The sequence below is a fragment of the Podarcis pityusensis genome (genome assembly GCF_964106645.2).
Source record: "Podarcis pityusensis genome assembly, chromosome: 4".
Classification (NCBI taxonomy): Eukaryota; Metazoa; Chordata; class Lepidosauria; order Squamata; family Lacertidae; genus Podarcis; species Podarcis pityusensis.
Window position 1 is genome coordinate 61,665,019 of NC_138027.1, and position 24,809 is coordinate 61,689,827.

At 39.2% G+C, this 24,809-nt stretch overlaps 1 protein-coding gene across 10 annotated transcripts in view; it reads left to right on the plus strand.

The window, feature by feature from the left end:
* DMD (dystrophin) overlaps positions 1-24,809 on the plus strand; it is a 1,019,805-nt gene that overhangs the window by 790,438 nt on the left and 204,558 nt on the right. For all 10 annotated transcript variants that reach the window (XM_081003446.1, XM_081003453.1, XM_081003448.1 and 7 more), the window contains one exon: positions 15,583-15,772. In XM_081003446.1, coding sequence (XP_080859572.1) covers positions 15,583-15,772 — 190 coding nt within the window. The remainder of the gene's footprint in view (positions 1-15,582; positions 15,773-24,809) is intronic.

The window sequence follows — 24,809 nt, forward strand, 5'->3', positions numbered from 1 at the left end:
TATTGTTAGAATGTAGTTCACACATGATATTCCAATCTATTTGGACTAAGGACTAAGCTATGGCCCTCCTTGTCATATTGAGATTTCGGACCATCAAATCCATGGTCTCTAATTTCATTAATTTGGTCAGCTAACGTTGCTGCCTCCTGTATAGTTTTGGGATGTCACTCTGTCACCAGATATTTCAGTTCCCTATTTATGGCCGCTTAAAATTGCTCTAGCGCCACAACTTCCTTGATTTTCTGGTCTGAATCTGCACCCTCTTGCTCTAACCACTTTGTGAGGAAATTTGAAATTTTGCCTCCAAGTTGAGCATACATTTCTTCTCTTAGCTTTGTCACCCTTCTGAACTTTCCCTTAGCTGCTCTAAGGTGATTCCAAATCGTTTGTAGATTTATTGTTTAAACACGTCAAAGTTTCTGGACTGGTCTTCTGGCATTTGTGCATATATTTCTGCTCAGGTTCCACTAATTCTAGCCCTTAATATTACCATTTTTTCCTCATCCTTTACTTGGAAATCATTGCATGCTCTTTCAAACGAGATGAGGAAAGCCTCTGGGTTATCTTTCTCTTTGAATTCAGGGAAACGCTTGAGATCTGCCCTAAACTGGCTTTGGTCATTTGCACTATTGTTTTGGTTTTCCCCAGCTGCCAGTTCCAGTCTCTGCATTTCTAACTGGAATTGCATCTCTTTTCCCCTCAGATGGTACTGCTCCCTTTCTTGTTCAGCTTTAATGGTATCTCTTTCTAATTTAAATTTGTATTCCTGTTCCAATTTCCATTTTTCAAATTCTAAAGAGAGTTTAGGCTCTACTGCTTCAGAGGGAATTTATAATATTTCTTCTAAAATCTGTCCCTCTTGCTAAGGATTCCCATTCCCCGCCCCCCCCGCCCCCCCCCGCCCCATTCAGAGCTTTCATATGGTGTTTCCCTAACAGGATTTCTAGGCTTTTTTGGGTGGCATTTTGAGTGAGTGTGATTTGACAGCAATTCCCTCTGGCTATGTTTCCTTTTAGACTCTGGCCCAGAAGTCCTGCACTGGGTCTTCACACTGACCCTGCAAGCTCACTTCACCCAACCACAAGTCTAAACCTCTGCCAGAATAGCTTCAAGTTCTCTTTTCGATTTATTACTTTGGCCTCACTTCACACACTGGGTTTTCCACAACTACACCAGTATATCTTCTCACCCAGGACAAGGTGGTCATCCCTAGATCTACCTTTCCCCTCATGGGTGTATTTATCCCACCTCTGTGACCAATTTTGTGGTGTTCGTACTGAGCCGCCAGTCGTTTCACAGACTATTGACCTGTACACCACTGCTGTATTCTTCCGCTGCCACCAACCAGGTTTCTTCTGGTGAAATACTGAGTCTCAGCCAGGTTGTAAAGTCAACAACGAAGCTTAAAGTTTATTGAAGAACAAACAAGTTTTAAATATATTCAGAATGGTTCCTCAAATGCGCGCCCTTAACCAGATGTAGCTCTATCTCACAGTCACACTCTTCTCTCTCAGTTCTATCCCTGTCTCTCACTCTATCTGTCACAACCGCTATGTTCGTCTTTTACTGGCTCTGTCTAACTCTGACTCCTCTATCTCCCAATGGTAAAACCCCTGGGCTGAGCTTCAAAACCAGGTAGGCTCCGCCTCTGAGCTTTCTTATTGGTCAATCTACATTAACCACTTCCATCCCCCTGTACAAACAAAATCTCAAGGAATGGGCAAACGCCACATCGACCAGCGGGAAGGAAATGCTTTGAGTAAGGGCACTACATAAGAAGAGTGCTGCTGGATTAGACCAAAGACCCATCTAGTCCACCATCCTGTTTGCACAGTGATCAGCCAGATGCCTATAGGAAGACTGCAAGCAGCACAGCAGCACAGCTGCACTTATCCCACTTGTGATTTCCAGCAACTCACATTCAGAGGCATATTGCTTCTGGGAATTGTCAATTTTCACTGCCTGTGATAGCTGAAATATCATTTGTCCTCATTTTGAAGTGACCTCGCTAATGTCATTTTTGTCTGAAATATTACCTTGAGCTGCAAACATATACACCCTTTGCTGGGCGTATGTCTCATAAAGCTAAGTGGGGCATACATCTGAGTAGACTCGTATGAGTTTGCTCTGTAGGTGTTCCTAATTGTAAAAAGATTATAACTAGTTGTTTTCTTTTTGAAGGCTCTATTATCAGGTAACATTTGGGATAATATGAGGTGATATCTGTCTTTTTATCACAAAAACATCTCATATAAGACTGTCTCAAACTGAAGGCAAAGGGTGCAGAGAGCCAGTGTGGTGTAGTGGTTAAGAGCGGTGGTCTCGTAATCTGGGGAAACGGGTTTGAGTCTCCGCTCCTCCACATGCAGCTGCTGGGTGACCTTGGGCCAGTCACACTTCTTTGAAGTCTCTCAGCCCCACTCACCTCACAGAGTGTTTGTTGTGGGGGAAGAAGGGAAAGGAGAATGTTAGCCGCTTTGAGACTCCTTAAAGGGAGTGAAAGGCGGGATATCAAATCCAAACTCTTCTTCTTCTTCTTCTTCTATGCACATTTGCAAGTCTCAATAAAGAGTCCTATTCCTCCTTTTTAGAAATAAGAATGAAGCCCCCTGCCCCCAAAATGAGATTCAGTACAGTACGACATTTTTTGACTTCCAGCTTCCTTAAATTAAGCCACCTTCCTTTCTCATCACTCAAGCACCAGAAGAAGCAAAGGATTTCACAGGTCTCAGCTTAGTACTGTATTCAGATATGAATGTTCCCTGGATCTGACACAACTAAATGCTTATTGTCATCTTGGCTTCCTGATAAATTTGTTGATTTGAGGTATATCTGTTTGCTTTTCATTTTCTGACTTACCTTTTATTTTTATTTTACTGTGTACTTAGCTGAAACACAATGCTGGATTGCTGTTTGTCTTTGCCAAGGTTTAAACTGATCTGTTAGATTTTCACGGGAGAAACAACACAGTGAATAACTCAGATTTCCCTGAGCAATACTACCATATTGCATGTAAAATTTTATAGCATATGGACTGATTAGCATTCAGAAACTGGTGGTGGACATCTAGAATATAAAATACTTGCTGCAGTGGAACACATTCAAACATAATAATAATAGCAGTCCGTGGAATGAAGGATACAGAGAAGGAAAGTTCTATACAGTATTATAAAGCATTCAAGTGACACTGCTCGACTTTAGAGCAAGCAACTTGTAAAAGATTTTTAAATGGCACTCTCTGGCATCCACATAAAGAGTTCCAAGAACAATTATTTGGGTTGATCTTAATCTTATAAAAGGATAGAAGGTCAGAAGTTTAGCTGAAGTCAATTTGTTGTTGTTGTTTTCTACCCTTTAAAAACAAGGCCCCAGCGTTGCAGATTTCAAAGGGTGCTACAACAAAGTTATGCTTTCAGTTGCACACATAAGTTGTGTAAAGGTAGGGGAGATCATTTAGCCAGGCAAGCAGAAATGCACTGACAGAAGTCTCTTAGCACTACATTGAATTGCACCCTAATTGATTTTAGTCTTCCTGCCATTCTTTGCATGCAGTAGAACTACTTTATCTTTGCTTAAAATGTAAATCTCTGGCTGTTTACCATGGTACTCTGTGCAACACTGAATTCCAGCTCACTTTTAGCACCCCATGCCTCCCTCCTACATTCTCTTGCTTGACAGTGATCATACTTTTACAGTGGTACCTCGGGTTACAGACTCTTCAGGTTACTGTTGGAGGCAAAGAACAAGATGGTGCCACTTCCCATGCCACATAGTGAAGCATATCAAACTGGCAACTAAATCTTATTTAAACACTGGCAACATAAAGTATCCTTCATTGTACCTGAGGGTAGCAAGCTAGCTTAGGCAGGGTTGCTCAGATCGCATGGTGGACATATATTTATTATGTAGCACCTTACTGCGGTTTGCTCTCTACTTGGCACCTGCCTTCTCAAACAGATGCTGCAATGAAGCAGTTCTTTCACCAGCACTCATCATGTGAGCAGAGCAACAGAATAACTACTAGACTGAAATCCCTGAATTGGCTACCTGTTTGCTCAGTCAGGGGCCCTTTACAAGTATGTTGTCTGCAACACATTGGGAGAAAGTCCATAGACAAGCTGGTCAGCCAACATGGAGTATTGTCCACATTGGCTCAGGGAAATAGGAATGGTTGATTGTGTGTGGAACACCTGAAGAAGAAAAAACCAATCAGTTTGCAACCTTCACTTCCACATTTTTACCTTCCTTGGTATGCACATTGCTGATAATTCATACACCGTTGAATTAAATAAATTTCAACTGTCATTTGCATTCAGATGTGCTGTTCTTAGTCCAAACGCCCTCTCAGAGCTATTAGTGTCCTCAGAATCTGTCACATTTGGCTACATTTCTAGTTGAAATCCTATTAAATCCTGGGAGCCTGCAGGTCATAAAGCCAATCCCCTGCCAAAAGCAGGAGTTTATCCAAAGCTATTCTTGTAAAGGGTAATAAACCCTCATCTACACATACTTGGATATATGATTGGAAGTTACTTAAATGATCCAAAAGTCATTCCTTCTTAAAGGTCTGAATCCAAATGAAAGCAACAACATGCTTATGTACTCTGTTCCTAAAGATCTGCAGTGATAAATGTTTTATCACACATTTAGGAAGTTAGTTTCAGTACTGAAGCCTAACAAAGAGTTATTCTTAACTCTGAGCGTAAATCATTACAGTTGCAATCTGAAACATTATTTCTTGTCTCTCTTCCCTATGGTAGGAAAGAAGAACAACCAGCCTTTATCCACTATAATAATACTTTCCTGTGATAGACAAGAGGAATTTAAAGTCGCCCTACTTCCTCCTGGCAATTCTAAGCTAAACTAATTATATTCCATCATTCTCTCCTCATTTTACATTAAAATGAATAACTATCCATTTACTTGATCAAGAATTTTTCTAATGAATGTTTTATTTGTCATATCATTGCAACTTACTACTACCAACTCCAGCATAGCATTTTCCCAAATGAAACTTGGTAAAGAAATTTATGATCTAGCATACCTACAAGTAACTGTGCCTTACCATTTTTCAGGACAGCTATTTTGCAATTTGTTCAGGAAAATTAGAGTATGCAATAATTCTCCATGGCTTATTAGTTTTTAACTTTCTCGTGGCAACAAGAAAAAAATCCCAGTGTACATCAAGATCTGGCAGTTTCCAGCAGTGACAGCTGTACTTAATGATTTTATTTTGTTCCTGAGTTTATGCCCAGTTTCCCAGTCCTTCCACATTTCACAACTATGTGCTAATCTACAGGGATTCTGTAGTTTTCTTGCATGTGCTGAAAACAAACTGAGGGTGAATACAAGAGGCATATTTAGTGGTATTCTTCCACCAGAGAACCCCTTAAAACTTTTGTCTAACATCCACAGTTCTGAGAACCTTAAACCTTCATTTTCTAAAATAAAGTATACTTTGATGTGGAGGAAGAAAATGGACAGTGTGTGGACAGTATTAAAGATGAGAAACCAACAGGGGTTTAGTTCCCAGGGACCAGGATTGTCCCGCTTACCTGACTATCTCCTACATTGCCATGAACCTTGTAGAGGTTGTATTGGAGGGACTGTCAGAGCTGGATATAGAATGGGAGGAGCTCAGAGAGTCAGAGGTACAGGACCCTGGGGAGGGGCAGAACAGGCTGTCAGATGAGCATCCCACCCCTATGACACTTAGCACCTCTAGTTCGGTTTTTCCAGCCTTAGAGACACCTCTGACACCACCTCTGGTCACAAAGGAGCCTCCCCCCTTCAGAGGAGAGGTCTAAGAGTAAGCCTGATGCCAAGAAGGCTCTGACTCCACCTGTCTCTCTAAGAATGTGTCACTGGCAGCAGTGGTACAAACAATCTTTGCATAGCCAGCCTACTCAAATGAATGCCCATTTGATTGCCCAGTCCCAGACACATGATGCTTGCTGCACAAGTGTCTGCCATACTTCAAAAGGAAGGTGCAGTGTGTGTGTGTGTATTCTTGGATCAGTATCTCAGCTCGTGCTTAGCCTTGTATTCTCAACTTTTGTAGACCTGCTGAAACTTGTAACCTGCATGCCTTCAAAAGGAAGCCAAACCCTGGTAAACACTGCCCTGGAACTTTTCACCACTTCAAAGTGGGGTACATGTAAGAACACACATGTGCACACTGACTAGAGGTGTGTGGCCAGTGTGCCTGCCTTCTGGCTTTCTTCCAAACCATATTTACCTGCTGAGGGTAAACATGGGTGGAAATAGTTATTGTTTAAGTTCGCAAGTTAAATTGCTACATCTATCACATCACATTGTTCACCTCGGTGGAATTGTAAATGTAAACTTACGTCCTGGAAGACGAGAAAATATGTAACTCTCAGTTAATTGGAAGAAGCAGCCCTGACTTCAGTACTGTCAGCATGATTTCAGTCTGGCGATATGATAATGATTATTATGTCAAATGCAATCAAGAATGCAAGCCTTGAACTGACAAGAGACTTAGTTACTTTTAAAAATGCATGATTTCATGTAATATGTGGTCTCTTAGTCTGTAGTAGCCAAAGCTGGGTACAAAAGGAAACTAACTTATCCTGAGGAAGAAATTGTGGTGTTGTTACTTATTTTTATACAGCATTTTACTTCCTGTAAGTTAACAGCTTAATTTCTTTCTTTCTTTTTAATGCATTGGATAACCATTCACTTGGCTCTTTTTTTTAGTTACTGAACAGAAACGGAGATTGGACTAAACTTTCTATGCTGCCTTTCCACAAAGGAAATAAGTGGCTTCCATTATACATAAATATATATTTTTAAAAAACAACATAAAAAATAAGCAAAATACGTACACCTAAGCATTTCAGTAACTACATTTCAATAAACAATTGTTTCAGTAAACAATTCATTGAACCATCTTTTTATTTTAAAAAAATACCAAAATATCTGCATACATATGTATTAAAATCTTACATATTAAAATACAAAGAACAATCATAACAATCATTCCAGACATGGAAGTTGTAAAAACCTAACAAACTGTTATGGCAATCATAGTCACAAAAAACCTAAGAAGTTTGGTGGAACATGCTCCAACAAATACCAAGCTGTATAACACAGGCAACAGTACACCATAACGAGAGAACAAGAGCATTACACTGAAGGTTGATTCACACAGTAAGTTCACAGTTTTCACACAGACTTTCACATGCACTTGCTTAGGACTGTGTTTGTAGCCAAGACTAAGTTCATGGGGTGTAGGCAAGCATGCTTATGTGGTACATAGTCTGTCACTGCACTTGGAGAGGTGAGGCCTCTGACTTAGTTAAGTCGGCACCCTCTCTCCTTTCCTGCTTCTCTGAACTGCAGCTCAGGGCTGTGGGGCTTTGGTGAGGCCAACTTGCCCCACCCACCCAAGAATACTCCACTCCAGTATATCTGAAGGAGCGTCTCCACCCCCATCGTTCTACCCGGACACTGAGGTCCAGCACCGAGGGCCTTCTGGCAGTTCCCTCACTGCGAGAAGCCAAGTTACAGGGAACCAGGCAGAGGGCCTTCTCGGTAGTGGCGCCTTCCCTGTGGAACACCCTCCCACCAGATGTCAAAGAGAACAACAACTACCAGGCTTTTAGAAGACATCTGAAGGCAGCCCTGTTTCGGGAAGCTTTTAATGTTTGATGTATTAGTATTTTAATATTCTTTTGGAAGCCGCCCAGAGTGGCCGGGGAAGCCCAGCCAGATGGGCGGGGTATAAATAATAAATTATTATTATTATTATTATTATTATTATTATTATTCTGGGGCCCCAGGGGTTGGTCATGTGGGAAAGCCTCCCTATTCACCTTCAGGGCTGCTTGCCCTTGACCTAGCAGGGGAGTGGTACCATTGCAAGCTTAGCCTGCTTTTTTACAGCATTTCCCATGACTGTGTTTTTCTCTGCAGGTTTTGTTTAAACTAAATAAACTGCCCCGCCCCCCAGTTTAACACATTTATATATGCCTGTGCCTTTATTTATTTTTAATTTATTTTTTATTTTTTATTTTTTGTTCATACAAAACCAAAATAAAATAACTTTATATGAATAAAAGGAAAAAAGAAAAACTTATATTTTCATAAACATACAAAACATCTCAAAACTAAATAATACATAGAATGCATTTATTTCAGCCTTCAACTGCAGTCCGTTCCAATATAGTCACATAGAAATAGACTTTCAGGATAAACAACCAAATTACAGAGGGATCGTGGGAATCACAAAAGTATAAACCTGCTTGGGGTTTCTAGGAGTCAAATCTCTCAGTGGTTACATTTTGACTCAACCTCAGGCAGCAAAATGTCTTGGGACAGCACTTGTGGGACAGCTAAAGCATGGCTGGAGCACAGGAAGTTCTAAACAAGTTTCTTTTGAACAATATTCTGATAATGTTTTCATTCATAGTGTCTCTATATAGTCGCATCATCCTTGAGCTCTGTATACAACTCTCATCATCCCTGAGCTCTGGCCTTGCTAGCTAGGGGTGATGGGAGTTGTAGTTCAACAACATCTGGGGACCCACAGGTTGAGAAAGGCTAGTTCCTAGCACACATTTACAAATACTAATTTGAAATTGTCGTCTTAGTTTTATTACTACTCATCATTGCATAGTTCCTTCATTTGAATCCTAACAATTCTTTTTTTAAAAAAATGAAAGCTGGAAACTGCCCTGTTCTTTTGAATAATAGTAAAGAATACTAATACAAGGCCACCAAGCTGAGTCTCTAGAGAAGGCAATTTTAAATGAAAACTGCTAACAGTTTAATACTGTGAGTCTTAATTGGTCTCATGTAATGTTATCCGTGCATTTCACTCTTATTAAATTTAGTTGTTTCTGCAGTAATTAAGAGTAAGAAAGCAGGTGCCTTTAAAACCTAATTATTTTGATAATCAGTTTACACTTAAGTGCCTTTGGTAGCCAGGATTTTATCTTAAATGAATTTTAACCAAGTAATTAATATACACATTTTGACAGCACTGTTGACTGCTATAAAATCTCAAAGGGGTTGTGCTTTTGGATGCAGCAAAGAATACAAACCCTCTCTTCTTAATAGGCCAGCGCTTCTTCCTCCGAAGATGAAACACCTTAGAATTGCTAATGTTTATGCACATTGCATTAAATAATTTTTATATAAATATGCCCTCCAGTTTATATGTTTCCAATGAAGCTCTCAGTCTCAAGCTCTGGAACTTGGCATGTTCTGGGAATTGGGATGGGAGATTTATTCACCACTTCTCTTTCCCTTATTACTTCTGTTAATAGTTCATTTTGATAAAACACCACCTTTTTGGAATTGACCTCAGCTTGATTCTGCTTCTGCCCCACCTAGATACCTTTGTCTGGCTCCCTCCTTCCCTTTGAAACTGGGCTGGCTGCTGAGTTCAAGCAGCTTTACAGAAGTTTTGTAGCACTTGGGTTCAGGAGTACTGTATACACACTGTTTCCAAACTGTAGGGGTTGCTGCATTCCTTCTCCAAAGGACTGACACCATGAGGAGCTACTCCCCTCCAAAGGCAGGCTTTGGATTTTACAAATATTTTGTAACACTAAATGGTTCCTACTTAGCAAACAGAGTCAGATTGTTCCACTGTTGCTACAACGCAACGGATGATATCCAATGTTAGCCATGATGGAGAAAATAATAATTTCATAAAGCTGTATTATTTTGATGACTGCCAGACCCTCCAAGTGCCCTATTTTCCAGGGACATTCCTGGATTTACAGAAGCCATCCTGGTTTCTGAGTTGATCTCAGAATGTCCTGCTCTTCCTTAGGACATCCCTGTTTCATCAGAGAAATGTTGGAGATGTGAGCCAAGAAAATAATTAACAATACAACCTTTAGAAGACATCTGAAGGCAGCCCTGTATAGGGAAGTTTTTAATGTTTAATGTTTTATTATATATATATATATATCCATATATATATATATATATATATATATATATATATATAATAATATTATATATGTTGGAAGCCACCTAGAGTGGCTGTGGCAACCCAGTCAGATGGGTGACGTATAAATAATAAAATGATGATGATGATGATGATGATGATGATGAAACAGGAAGTCCCTATTTTTATCGAAGAAACGTTAGAGGGTATGTGATTCCTTTTAAAAAATATTTTATTTTCAAATTTTACAATCACAATAATTCATAAATTCAGTGCTTTTCCAAAAAAGAAGCAATATAGACTCCCCCACCCCGCCCCACCCCTGGATTCCAATCTTTTCCCACATAATTTCTTGCATCTCATTTTATCTCCAAACTCTTTGTTTTCTCTCTTGTTTATTGTAATTCCCAATTATTTAATTACATAAATGTTATATCAAACCTGCTAATGTTTTAATATGTTTAGAGTGGTATTTTAAATAGTCTATAAATTTCTTCCATTCCCGCTCAAAATTTTTCTCATCTTGATCTCTGATCTTCGCGGTCATCTTTGCCATTTCAGCATAGTCCATCATCTTAATTATCCATTCTTCTATTGTTGGTATCTTCTCCTGCTTCCAATTTTGGGCTGAGGTTATACGATTCCATTCTCGTTTCAACCTATAGCCTAGCTAAACTGAAAAGCCCTAAGCCTGCCTACCTTTTACAGTACAGAACTAGCTGCTTTTAGGTACTGTATGTAGTGAATGGTTGTTCTGGAACACTGAAAAGAATAAACTGTTAGAATCTATGATGGTCATTGTATGCATGAACAGAGAATTAGCTAGGCATTGCAATTGTGATTAATCTTGAATTGTTTTGTAGACAGATTAAAGAGGATATTGGAAGACATTTAATGAAAAGGAAAATTAGTCCAAGTCTTAATAAAGAAATACATTGAAAAATGATTACCGTATTGGCCTGAATATAAGCCTCACTTTTCCTCCAAATTCCAACCGTGAAAAGTTAAAGTGTGGCTTATATTTGCAACCTTATGGTATGCAGCCAGGTGTCCAGGGCAAACAGTGCCAGGAGTGCAGCAAAGTGGCGCCAGCCCTATGAGTAGTCCACCGTCCTCTCCCCCAAGGCTGGGAAGGGAGAGGGCAAGGAAGGGGTAAGGCCATCGGCAACGCAGCACAGCTCTCCCCCTCAACCCAGTATGCAGCCAGGAGCAGCGAGGAATGGTATTTTTTCTTCCCCCCCCCCTACAATTTTAAAGGTGCAGCTTATATTTGGGTTATATGTAATCACATTATATTATGATGAAGGCTGATCAGAAGAGCCAAATGATTTTGATTGGTTCAGGATGATGACACTGGGTTACAATTGTTAAGATTGTTGTAAATCTTTTATTGGTGAATAGAAATCATGCACTTAATCTGGAAGTGTATAAAAAAACATTGCTTTGGATGTGGTTCTTTGCAGCCTCATTATTTTTGAGGCTGTCCCTATGCACATTTGTGTTTCAAAAAAGGTCTGTATTTTCACTTGAAACCCGCAAACTTTTCTTTTGGGTTTCTGGAACGGATGCCTCCAGTCTAGGAAACCCTTTTAAATTTATCCAACAGTCATACACAAGTAACTTACATTAATTAATTTCAGTGATTCTACTCGGAGTGTAATTTTGTCTTATTTCCCCCGTCTCATCTGCAGCTTTTTTCAGTGTCTATTTCTGTAAGATTTAATTAACTGTTAGTGACGCTAACCTCAAAGTAAACTTCTTTCTTAAAAACAACAACTGATTATTCAATGGGAGCAATCCAAAGTCAGTGACAAGGATTTGGGGTTTGGTTATTTTAATCAGTTAGGCATCTATTTATTTTTATTTTCTGCTTTTAAAACTGATACAAAGATTTTATCTTTGTGTATCTGTAATGTTCCCCACAACTCAATAAAGAATAGCCACTTTGTTTCTGGTGGGAAAATAAGATTTATGCAAAGCACTGTCTGATCTTCCAGACCATAAAATATGTCCTGATATATTGCTACCCTTTTTTATTCACATTATTGGATTGCTCTTGTCATTCAAGATGTAAAGGGCTGGCACCCAAAACTGCTATCTATTTCAAGGTCTCGCAACAACAGTAGTTGAAATTCTTATTCAGCTTGCATTCTTACCTCAGTATTGTTTTAATTTAGTGTAAGATTGTTTTTCTTACATATTGTAATATCATTTTTCAACATATGTGAGTTTACTGAATGTAATTTTGTTATGAGTATGCAAAATATTTGATTACTCTTGATCTATAATTCAGATATTATGTTTGTGCTCACCATTCATAAACTTAGAAAATGTTCCTCAGTAGCTAGTGAGGTATGTGCCAAAATCTGTTGTTACATTGTTGCAATTTAAGGAAGGTATCGTGTGTTTTTTAATATTATACTAATTAAGAAGCTTCCTTTTGCAGTGACAGACTGTATCCCTTTTTAATTTTCTTAAAGTTCATAATAAGAAAAATGAAAAGAAGGATTAACCCATAAGCCTCTTTGTCTGAAACTTGTTTTCTTAATTAAAATGCATTATTCTTACTAAGATGTTAATATATCTTGTTATTTCAAGTTGTTTTATCTGTGGAGAAAACTTTAGCATTTCCTACCTCCAAACAGACCCTCTTATCTTGGATCATGTAAAAATTTTGATAGCAATGGTCTTCATAAATTATATCTAAATACATAATATATTACAAGGTTGAAACTGTTAATACTGGAAAAAGAAAGATTCAAATGTGAAATTTATACCTTTTTATAAAATGAATGACTTTAATCAGTGCTTTTTTCTTTAAAAAATGTTTAGAGGTACTCTCATTTTGACTCAAGAAAATCACCATTTTATAGTTCAAATCGGGGAAAATAAATACAGTAAATGGACAGAAGTACAAAGATTCACAAAATGTTTAGGGATATGCATACCCCTGCGTATCCCCCCCCAAGAAAAAAAGCACTGTAGGTGTCAAGGCTTTGGGGGAGGGTGTACGAACCAAAGATAACCCCCCCTCTCAAAATGTCATGCCTTCTGTCATACTGTTCTCTTTGTCTGGTGCAGCCTCCCCTTCTTTGTATACCCAGCCGCCTCCTTCGTGTAAACCTTTGTAAACTACCAGAATAGTTCTGAGCATACTGTGGTTGTGGCATAGTTTAGAAGTAGCAGCAGTTCGAAAAACATGTAATCACATGTAGACAAGTGAGAGTCTTGGAGGAGAGCATTACTCTGAGGAGGAGGGAATGATCCGTTAAAATGGAGCCATTATTTGGGGTGTGACGAGGCAAGCGGATATCCTTTTGCACTGAGTATAATCCTCCTGGGGGTGGGCTGGGGGTACTGGTAGTGGTTGATTCTGTATTTAGTGACATCTATGTCGCTGGGCTTATGAAGGACATGCAAATTACATGTTGACTTGACTGTCTGGTGCAAAGGTTGCAGATGTCACATGCTATCTAAATTGTGCTGGGGAGGAGTCAGTGGTTGTTGTGAATGCTGCACGACACTAATGACATGTGAAAATGCAGTCTGTGGTCCTAGAGAAGACAATTTTAGATTGCCAGGTAGAAGGTAGAAAGCCAGGACCTACAGGGTGACTTTTTCTGAAATACCGCATTTTTCGCTCTATAAGACGCACCAGACCACAAGACGCACCTAGTTTTTGGAGGAGGAAAACAAGAAAAAAATATATTCTGAATCTCAGAAGCCAGAACAGCAAGAGGGATCGCTGCACAGCGAAAGCAGCAATCCCTCTTGCTGTTCTGGCTTCTGGGATAGCTGCGCAGCCTGCATTCGCTCCATAAGACGCACACACATTTCCCCTTACTTTTTAGGAGGGAAAAAGTGAGTCTTATAGATCAAAAAATATGGTACTACTTGTTCCATTCATTAGCCCAGTTAGGGTTAGTTAGTGGCAAGAGAAAGGTATTCTGTTCATTGGCACTATTGTACATCACATGTTCCAAGGCTGTTCTGGTACAGTTTCCAGACTAAGCTCTAATTCAAATTTATACTAATTAATTTAAGGAGGAGGAACAAAGAGTAGTAGTTTATAGTGCTGCATTTCCCCCCCAGTCTCTTGAAACCCAGATTCCAAATGTTCAAGAGAAATAAAGGCAGAAATGTCAACAATGTCTTCATTTAGGAAGTGAATATAAATTAATAGCTGAGAGTCCTGCTCCGGAGAAGGAAAAACTGCTAATGTAGTGCCAGCTAATAAAGATATACTGTACTCAATGTAAGTAGGTTGGGAAAGTAACTTGGCAATCATATTCAGATGGTGAGCTTCATCTTGGGGAATGGAGGAAGAGATTGAGGATGAATTCTGTTGCTTTCCTTTTATACTTGCCTTGTGATTATTGGAACAAGGTGCTACTCATATTCTTTTCAATTGTACATTGAATGTGGCTTGACTTCTTGTACATTCAAAATTCAGAGCATTTATATATATAGTTGAAGATGTTAATGTATATTTTGGGGACAATGTCTGTTTGATAGTTCTCTGCAAGTGTTCCACATGCTTATGTTAACAGGATAAGAACAACCTATAATGCTGTTATCCATTCTCAGAGCAGAAACTGTACTGCATTAGACTGTGTTCAGCAAAAATTCACCTTATGATGAATAAACCACTCATTTCTTGAGCCTTGCTGCTTCAGCTCTACAGGAGTTGTTAATGGCCTAATATGTTCTGCGGGTGATAAAGCCACAGCCAGTTTTGCATGATTATTGACCTTCACACATTAATGTACAGTGTGTCAGGCAGTCTGCTTTACAAATCTAGCTTTTGAATGTAGTTCTTGACTACATGATACATGAATAAGAGAAACATATGTTACAGAAGTACATGTGTTAAAGCCAAATCTAGTACAATTGCTTTCATGAAAAGTACATTTAGGGATTGAGCAAAGGTAGAAAAAACCCCACAAGAGTTCTCTCAGAAATGCTCATTTATCTAAAAGCTGAGGTCTTTAATTGCTTCTTCATTTAATAGGGCCCAAATTATGCATTTTTAAATACTGTGAGTATCAACTTGAAGGATTTTTAGAAAGTGCTTAACTTTTCAATTGGAACCAGTGTTACTTTAGGTTGAGACTATCCTTATCAAAAACCAATAACCGGGACAGCAAGGATAGCAAGGACAGATAGAAACAATATATATTCAAAGTGATATATGGGACCTCTAGCCTTGCAACTTAGATATACCAGTATTTATGGTAAATTATAGTTCCTGATTAGTGGTCAAGAAATATTTTATGTGGCACCTGACAATCATCTTATAGAGAAGATTTTAAGGGGAGAGTTTTGATTAAGGAGCTCTTTTTCTAAATTTAATAAAATAAAAATGAAGTACAACCAGTGTTCATATCCATAGAAGCAATTCCACTTGTCTTGTCAGCCTCTTCCCTCCCTCCTCCCTTACCTTGCTCTTTGTACTATAGGTAGAAATGAACATTAGCTAGTAGACATAGAAAAGCAGAGAACACAAACATTTTTATCCCCCCTCATTTTATTGTGGTGTTATTTACAGATTTATTGAAAATTGCTCACACTCTCTTTCTGCTTCCCTCTCTCTACAAACTATCCCTGTCCTGATTCCTATCACTACGCTGCATTTGACTATATTTGTGCTTTTACAGAGTTAGTGAGCGAGAAGCCGCATTAGAAGCAGCCCTAAGGCTGCTACAACAATTCTACCTGGATCTGGAAAAGTTCCTCGCCTGGCTTACAGAAGCAGAAACCACTGCCAATGTTCTGCAAAATGCCACACACAAAGAGAGAATACTAGAGGATACCCAAGGGGTTCGGGAGCTCATGAAGCAGTGGCAGGTAAGTCAAGTGATTTGAATTATAGAATTCTTTTATACTATGAGGAATGAGCCCTTTCAGCTTAGGGAAAAGGGATGTGCTCACTTTTAAATTGTGTTTCTCTGTGTTAATGGCACTGAGTGTGTGTTTTATTAATAACAAAGGGAACAATGAACATGCTTTTTATTTAAATCTTCTTTAAGGGAGTGTCTGATTTTTAAATAAACAGAATATTGAGAATTCAAGTACTATTTGCAGGGGAGAGAAGGCAAATAACATTTGCTAACAGATGCTTCTCTGTCACACATATAACTGAAACAGATTCTTGACAGACCTTTGGCATAGATGAGCATGCTGTACATCTTTTGTGCTTATTACAGTAATGTAAAATCTGTCTAGATGTTTCTGGTTTGCCTAGCTGAACTAGTTTAGTTTTCTATGTCACTGGAGAAAATTAGGACTTATGTCTAGTACATGCCGATGAGATGAAACTGAAACAATGTCTTAATTTTCACTAGTTATAGATAATTAGGGCACACATTTGTTTCCCCCACTAGAAGCAAACAAAAAACAAAGGCATCTTCATATCAGGCTTTCTTTCAGACCCAGCTTTTAATAAAATATTCAGGTGCCACATTTTAAGTGGCACTGCAAGCAAGCTTATATTTCCATTGTGTTATGATTATGCATCATAATATCCATGTTTTTGATCATAATGTGCCTATGTGTGTCTGATTTGCCAAGCCAAGATGTGTATACAGAGCACAGCACTATAGTGTAAAATATTTTTACAGTGTTATTAGATGCCTGTTGGGAATGCATAATTAACTCTAAACCTAAGAACTCTACTGTGTAAAGACCACATGAGTTAATTTGTTGCTGAATTACTTTTTAAGGCTTTATTTAAGAAAAAAAACACCCTACCTTTTATAGTTATTTGGTTGCTAGCTTTGTTATGGTGCCAACATGTGATCTGACAAGGCATTACCTTGTTCCCCTACATGTATTCATGTACTATAACCCTAGAGGGAACTCACACATCTTTCTCATGAGGGGACTGTACCTACATCTAAAATTTCCCCTTTAGAAATTATAATGGAGGTGCAAATACAGTTCTGCAAGCCATTTACATACCAAAATTTAAGTTACTCTAGGAATAGAGTTGAATTAACAGTATAATCCTGTTCCTACTAATGTTCCCTGATGTAGAGCCATATGTACTCATGGTTGTATCCAGTGCTTACTTTGTGCTAACAGAAATACTTTCTCCAGCATAAGGAAAGGCACTTCATTTTCACTAATCCCCCCTCCTGCCTTCTATACCATATTCCATACCATTCCATAGGGTCCCTCAACCCCAAGGGAAAGTTTTTGGGAGCCATAGGGGGATGTGTTGAATAAGATGGATCAGCAAAAATGAGGTACCCTGCCTCGCACAAGCAGAAGTACTCCTGCTAGCACAGAGCCACCATTGAATGCAACCCTCAAAACAAATTTAGTAATGTTGAGACACAGATATATAACCAAAGCTGGCCTTCTGTCACTAAATGTTAATGCCCTTAGATATATGCTTGAGGCAGACACTCTTTGGTGGGTATAAATATAGATATTTACAGGCTATAAATGTGTGGTTTTCCAACGGTGTGAAATACTGACCACCAATATATCAAATGTTCATTCACAGTGTACAATCGGGATGAGGGCGTATGATATTATTGCACATTTTGTTGGCATAACGATGTAATTATATTGTCTTTGCATTATAAATACAGTGTTAAGTAGCATCTGTACGGAAGCATAATTTGTCAGAACTGACAATAACATGAAAGTTGAAGTGACTCACATCTTTGCCATGCTTTCTGGAGTTTTCCTATATATATATATATATATATATAGGCACACACACACACACACACACACACACACACAATAACTAACCGTTAATCAGAGGAGTTGTGTAATTACATTTTATGTTTGATTGTCTAATTTAAATACATCATGGACTCCCTATGAGGCCTGAACTGATACATACCCATATTAAAGGAATGGAAGTAATGAACTTTATTTTCTGCTTTAGTACTTGTGGTGATGTGAAATCTCCGCTGTGTTAATTACCCTTGTGGGCTTGTGGCAATAATTATATGTGACATTGCCTTCCAGATCTGTGATATTAGATGTAATTCTGAAATTGACATAGATTTATCCTGTTATTTTATCTGTGTAAACATTATATATTAAACCTGTAGATCAATTTAATTAGCTGTTGAGAGCTCTCTAAAACTTAACAAGTAAGCTTGCATGCAACAACTATCATTATTTGAGGCAAAACCCTGAAAGTGGTTCAGATTCTGAAGTAGGTGCTTTACCCCAAAGCGAAAACTTCTGGGTTTCGGTTTAATTTTAATAATATACAGAAGACAAAGTTCAGCAAAATATCTAGTAATCTCTCCCCCCTCTAAATCTAGTAATCTCCCCCCCCCCCAAATAATAACACAGGAACAGTTTGATGGACTATTCTAACGGCCCATCTGGTCCAACAATCCTGTTCTCACAGTGGCCAGCCAGATGCTTGTAAAAAAAGGTAAAGGGACCCCTGACCATTAGGTCCAGTTGCGACTGACTCTGGGATTGTGGTGCTCAGCTCGCTTTATTGGCCGAGGGAGCTGGCGTACAGCTTCCGGGTCATGTGGCCAGCATGACTAAGCTGCTTCTGGCGAACCAGAGCAGCGCACGGAAACGCCGTTTACCTTCCCGCCGGAGCGGTACCTATTTATGCACTTTGATGTGCTTTTGAACTGCTAGGTTGGCAGGAACAGGGACCAAGCAATGGGAGCTCACCCCGTTGCGGGGATTCGAACCGCCGACCTTCTGATCGGCAAGCCCTAGGCTCAGTGGTTTAACCCACAGTGCCACCCACATCCCCAGATGCTTGTAGGGAAACCCATAAGCAGAACCCAAGCACAAGAGCACTTTTGCATCCTGTGATTTCCAGCAACTATTACAGGGAGGCATACTGCCTCTGAAAGTCAAGGGTCCCATTTTGCCGGGTCCCATTTTGCCTCTACCCCCGGGCTGGTGGTGGACAAATGTTGTCCTCATCTTCAAAAATGGGAAAAAGAAGACCCAGGTAACTACTGACTGGTCAGTCTGACGTCAATACCAGGGAAGGTGTACAGATAATTAAATGGTCAGTTTGCGAGCATTTAGAAAATGATGCTGTGATTACTAAGATGGTAAGAGCTGCTTGGCAGTGGAATGGACTCCGTCGGAAGGTGGTGGACTCTCCTTCATTGGAGGTTTAGCAGAGGTTGAGTGGCCACCTTTCATGGATGCTTTAGTTGAGATTCCTTCATTGCAAGGAGTAGATGACCCTTGGGGTCCCTTCCAATTCTACCATTCCGTGGTTCTATGAAAGTTCTTCCTTGAATCTCCTTTTGTGTAATTTGAATCTATTGGTTCCTTGATTTCATTCTGAATCTCATGATCTCCTTGGACATTTTGATCAGGAGAACAATAGGTTGATATTTTTTATCTATTTCCTTAGAAACATAGGGTGCTTTTTGTCCCTTGGGACACCGCATTTTGAATCACCACACTATTTGTAATTTTCTCAAAGGAATAGAAGTCAGCTGAAATGGGTGAACATGTGATAAGTACCTTATAAAACGTTTCCTAGTTTCCTAGTCCACCTAAATTTACAATCCGAGCAATTTTTAAAAATTTAAAAGGGTAAAAGTTTCTCGTATCTTCCCTTAAATGTGTTAATGCAGTCAGTTCCTCCAGGTACATTTGGGTAGAGGGATATGCATTTGATGAAAAGTTTTGAAAATGTCCCCATGCTTTTTACACTCCCATGAGTGCTAAGGAGTCATTATAGCTCCAGAAATTGTTGCTATGCTTTGCGACTATTGTACTGCTGAAGGGGTTTCCTTATGTTAAGGAAAGGTTTATTCTCAGAATAGCATCTTCATGCATAAAACAGGAGCCCATTTATATCCAGAATTTGCTGGGTTGCAGCCTTGAAATCAGAGCAGCACTTCAGTAGATATTATAAGGCTATTTTAGGAGGCTGTTTTTATGCAGAGTTTCACTTTTGAGGCTTTTTATGGACTATGGATAAGAAAACAGTATTCTCCGTAAGTACAGCTATAAGATGCATGCTCTGCTGAATGACAGGATGTATACACCTTAGCTAATGCTTAACAGTCATTACCTTAGGCCTGCTAATGTAAAAGCCACTTCAATTTGGGAGCTTAGATAGAAGACCATGTTATATTTAACCTGCTTTAATGGTATTTTATTAAATGTAAACAAACAAGAGGCCCTTCTATCGTACTCCTCCAGATGAGAGAAAGGCTTTCAGTGGGTCGCAGCCCAATCCTGTGTATGCTACTTGGAAGGATAATTAAATTCATTGGAGCTTCTTATCCATTAAGTGGCTGCAGGATTGTGGCCTATAGCATTAGATAAATTATTAGAATTGATTATTCAGCTGCTGCACAAAAATGTATTTCATGAAATACAGAGGAAATTTTTGGGGGGGTTCCTCAGTTCAATTCTTTTGCATATTACTTCCATCTTTCTTTTCCTCCATTACTTCTACAAATTTATCCCATTCTGTAGGCTCCTGAATCTTTTAATTATTTCTAATGACACCACACCTTCTGGTTCCTCTGTTGACCTAGTCACCTTTGACTGGACTTAACCGTCCAGGGGTCCTTTACCTTTAGCTTTTACCTTTAGCTTTCTAAGGATAGAGAATACATTGTTCTCAGTGGCTAAGTTATTTATGCCTTCAGGTACATATTGGTATTGTTCTTCAGTACCATGAACTTTCTGCCTTTCATTCCACATGCTTTCACTTTCACTACCTTTCACTTCTGGGATCCTATATCATTTTAAATGAACCTGTTGTATTTTGTTTCTTCTTACCAGGCCCATGTAGAGCTTGTGTGAGGCCCATGGCGGGAGTCTTGTTAGAATAAAGTTATAAACTGAAACAAAAAACACAGCTGGTTCCTGCTGGGGTCCGCCAGCCAACTTAGCCCTCCAAGGCCCGGAGCAACTGTACCCAGCTGCCCACGCTGCCTGGGCCTGCTTCTGACCACCACAAAATCTCACTATTAACTTGTTTTCCTCTTACATCCACATGCACAGCTAGTGGAAAGTATATTCCACTTGTAAATTCTATCTAAGCTTAAAATTTTTATTCTCAGTACATTTATCTTTTCCATGTAATCAGTTGAAATGAATATCTGACACTGGTGTGGCTAGCTTCCAGCCTGAGGGCCAGATTCACCTCTCCAAGCAAGTTCCTATGGCCCCTGAAAGCTGCTCTCTCTCTCTCTCTCTCTCTCTCTCTCACACACACACACACACACACACACACACACTAGGACTTAGTTTCTGCTGGTGCGGGGATGGGGGATGTAGTAAAAATTGTGTTCAGTCATAGAAAACTCTAATGAGGACATCTGAAGTCATGAGTTAAAATTTCACATACTTGCATTGTGCCTGTGTGCTTGGGTTTGTGTGTACTTATTTGTTTTATTTAACCAGGTTTTTTTTAATTTTGAAAACATTTATTGGTTTTTTTAATGGTATCCCCCACACACCTGCAATTTTATTAGTATGCTACTTTCACTGTCAATGAAAAACAATTGAAGTAAAGGTAATCCTGATAAAAAAGTAAATGTAGTTTTTATATGTGGATTTTGCTAACATATGTAAAATATTTCATTATTAAGTATGGTTTGTTTCTGATGATTTGTAAATTAATGTCACATAAAAAGATAAAAATGTTGTTTTTGAAATATTTCACATTAAATTATAGAGAAATTTAAATAAATAATAGAAAAGAATGCCTCTGGTAGTATCTTCTGTTTTCTCAATTATTGCTGTTACCAGAATGAATGATTGCGGTAACTTGAAGGCAATATTATTGCAGTGGTATCACAGAAAACAGATGAGATACAAACTTCAAAATGTAGCACTGAAATGAAAGTGCAAGTCAAATCCTTTGAAAGTGAAATCTTTATTTGTGTTATGGGAAGATACGTATGAAAATCAGTTTGCTAGAATTAAAGCCAGTCACATGCCAGCATCTTTGTTAATTAAATGGAGAGGAAAATCTGGCTAATTAGTCTACACAGAACAGACAACCGATAGTAGTACCTGAAGTGCAATTTAGAAAGACATGCATTGCAAATTTAACTTGATGACACTATCTGCTACTGATGTTATACTGGGTGATTATAATCTCAATGATGTGTTTTTAATTGAAGATGTAGCCTATGATGGAAAGGTGAGAAATCATTTTACAAGTTACCATAGAGATGTCAGTTGCATGCCCAGATTCTTAGTTCAATTAAAATACCTTACTGTTCAGTGTATCTCGATGAGGATGTTTTGCTTTATATTTGAACTCCCTATGCAAAATGTTGTGAAAATGCAAAATAAGAAGACTCTTCTGCTTGGTTTTGTGCACAGGAAACACACTGAAATTAGTAGAATGAAGTGCTGTCATCTAGTGACTATGATACCCACTGCTGTGCATCCATATCTCCACACAGTCTCGGGTTTTTACCTCAAATGTCCCTACATGTGGCTGTGTAAATCTATAATTTATACTTGGGTAAGTTTCCCAGGTGACTTGAGGTTTAGCTCCAGTCTGGGAAGTTATAAAAGCAGTTCTACTGGGCCATTATTCTGATTATCCATAAGGCAACTGTGTGGGCAGTAGAAACAATACTGCTCTTAAATTCCCATGCAGAAGTGATTTCTCATTACTATATTTTGAGTGGTTTTACATATGCACTGGAAGTAAAAGGTTAAGACTTCCAGAAGCTTATATCATGTTAAAATAGTCTTAAAATGTGCTACTTGGCTCATATATTAATGCACATTAAAATATGTTTGTCTTCTCCCTAAGGTCTAGTTCAGTACTATGCTTTAGGTGGAACGGTGACAGCTATGATATTTCAATGTGAGACATTTCTAGGATTTTTGTGGAAATTATCTTACTTTGAGAATAAAATATGATGTTGCGCACTTCCCACTTCCCTGAGCAGTGAAATGTTCCACTTGGGTTTGGTTTTCTTTGGGTGAGAGTGCATAGGAAGACAGCCCTGCTTGCTCACATCAGACTCTCAGAGAGAAACTCCTTAATCCTTTTTTCCTGTCCTTATTCAATTCATAGCTCTGTTTCTCAGTCTCTTCAAAATTGCAAACTCCATCTTCTACACACACCTGCCCTTAGCTTTGAGGTTGCCTTCTCCAAGCTCTGATGGGTATATCTATTAAAACACTCAAGAGAGATTTCCAGGTATCCTAACAATTAAATCCCATGAAGAAACATCAACCAAACATTCTGGAGTCTGGACTATTATCCCAACAAAGGACTTTAACCCAGAAGCTATAATACCATATTGAGGAGACCAGTTGCAATAAACTTTTTTCTTTCATGGAGAAATAGTCATCAAGTGATATATATATATATATATATATAGGCAGGGGACAAATATTAAGCTGGAATGCAAAATCCACACAGATTTTGCAGTGTCCCAAAGTAATTCACTTTAGGGGATTGTTCTGTTTGTTCCTTGCTTGTTAGAGTGGATTTTTAAAGAAGAGGATTTGTTAGTTAGCAGTTCTCTATGGAGTAAGCTAAACTGCCTAGCCTGAGCTAAATTCCTTTGCTAATTTGTCATGTAGATTTTTTCCCATTTTATGTGAGAATCCAAAATCACAATATTGATTAAATACTTTATTATTTTTAAAGAAAACAAAACACTCTAATACCCTGAAACCAATCCACTAAAGACACTGGTGTACTCTGAAATTAATTAAAAGCTAGCTGAGGCTGGGTGCAGAATTCCACAAAGCCAATGCCTGTGTTAAATATGTGATTAAGAGAAACTGCTGTGTTAGGAGAACTCAAAAACCCATCACTACAAAGCTAAATATACCTAATTTATTACACCTCTCTGGATTTTGATACTACCTTCATCTCTTTTGTGTGTGTGTGTGTGTGTGTGTGTGTGTGTGTGTTGGAAGCTGCCCAGGGAGGCTGGGGCAAGCCAGTCAGATGGGCGGGTACAAATAATAAAAGTGGTAGTAGTAGTTTTTTAATTTGAGGTTTTTGTTGTTTCTAAATTAAGGGACGTAGAATGTTCCAGGGAAGAGTGCAACCATGTGGGGGCAGTCACAGTGGTTCAGGGTAGGGGGAGGTGTGGGTAAGGGGAACACAGCACAGGCAGTTATTGACTGTGCCATTTGCCAGCCCCTCCTCCAACATAGGGAATTGCAGTTGTCCTATCAGCCAGCCCTTGGTTGGCTCTGAGTAAGACCTCCCTCACCCATGGATTATAGATGAGGAGGCCAATATGGTCTTTATCCCTGAGACCTGGTGGGTGAGCAGGGTGGAGTTGGTCTCACCTAGCTAGGCTCACCTGGGTACTTGGTGCAGCATCAAGGCAGACTTGAGGGTTGGGGAGTTGCTGTCGTCTATAGAGATTCCATCTCTAACTCTCTCTCTCTCCCGGTTCTCTGTCCAGGGAGGCGGGGGATAGAGAATGTGTGTTCCTGGCACTGGGCAATCAGGACAGATTTGAGATTCTCTCGCTGCCTAGCAGTCTCGCTGCCTGAGCTAATCTCAGAAGTAATGTTGAGGAATCCCAGACTGCTGGTTTTGGGGGACTTCAACATCCATGCCGAGACGACTTGCTCTGTGGTGGCTCAGGACTTCATGCCTGCCATGCCAACCATGGGGCTGTCCCAACATGTCACTGGCCCAACACATGTGGCAGGCGACATTCTGGACCTTGTTTTCTCAACTGTGCAGGAAAAGGGTGATACTGACATTAGTCTCTTATGGTCGGATCAGTTACTGTTGAGATTTAGGCTTTCAGCATCTTTTCTCCTCAGCAGGATAAAATTACTTGCATCTACCAGGTTCTAGAGTCTGCTGCTACAGCAGATGAATCTCAAGAGGTGTCCAGAGCCCTATTATGTTGGAGGAGTTTCAGTTAGTAAGGCTTGAGGATGTGGACAAGGCGCT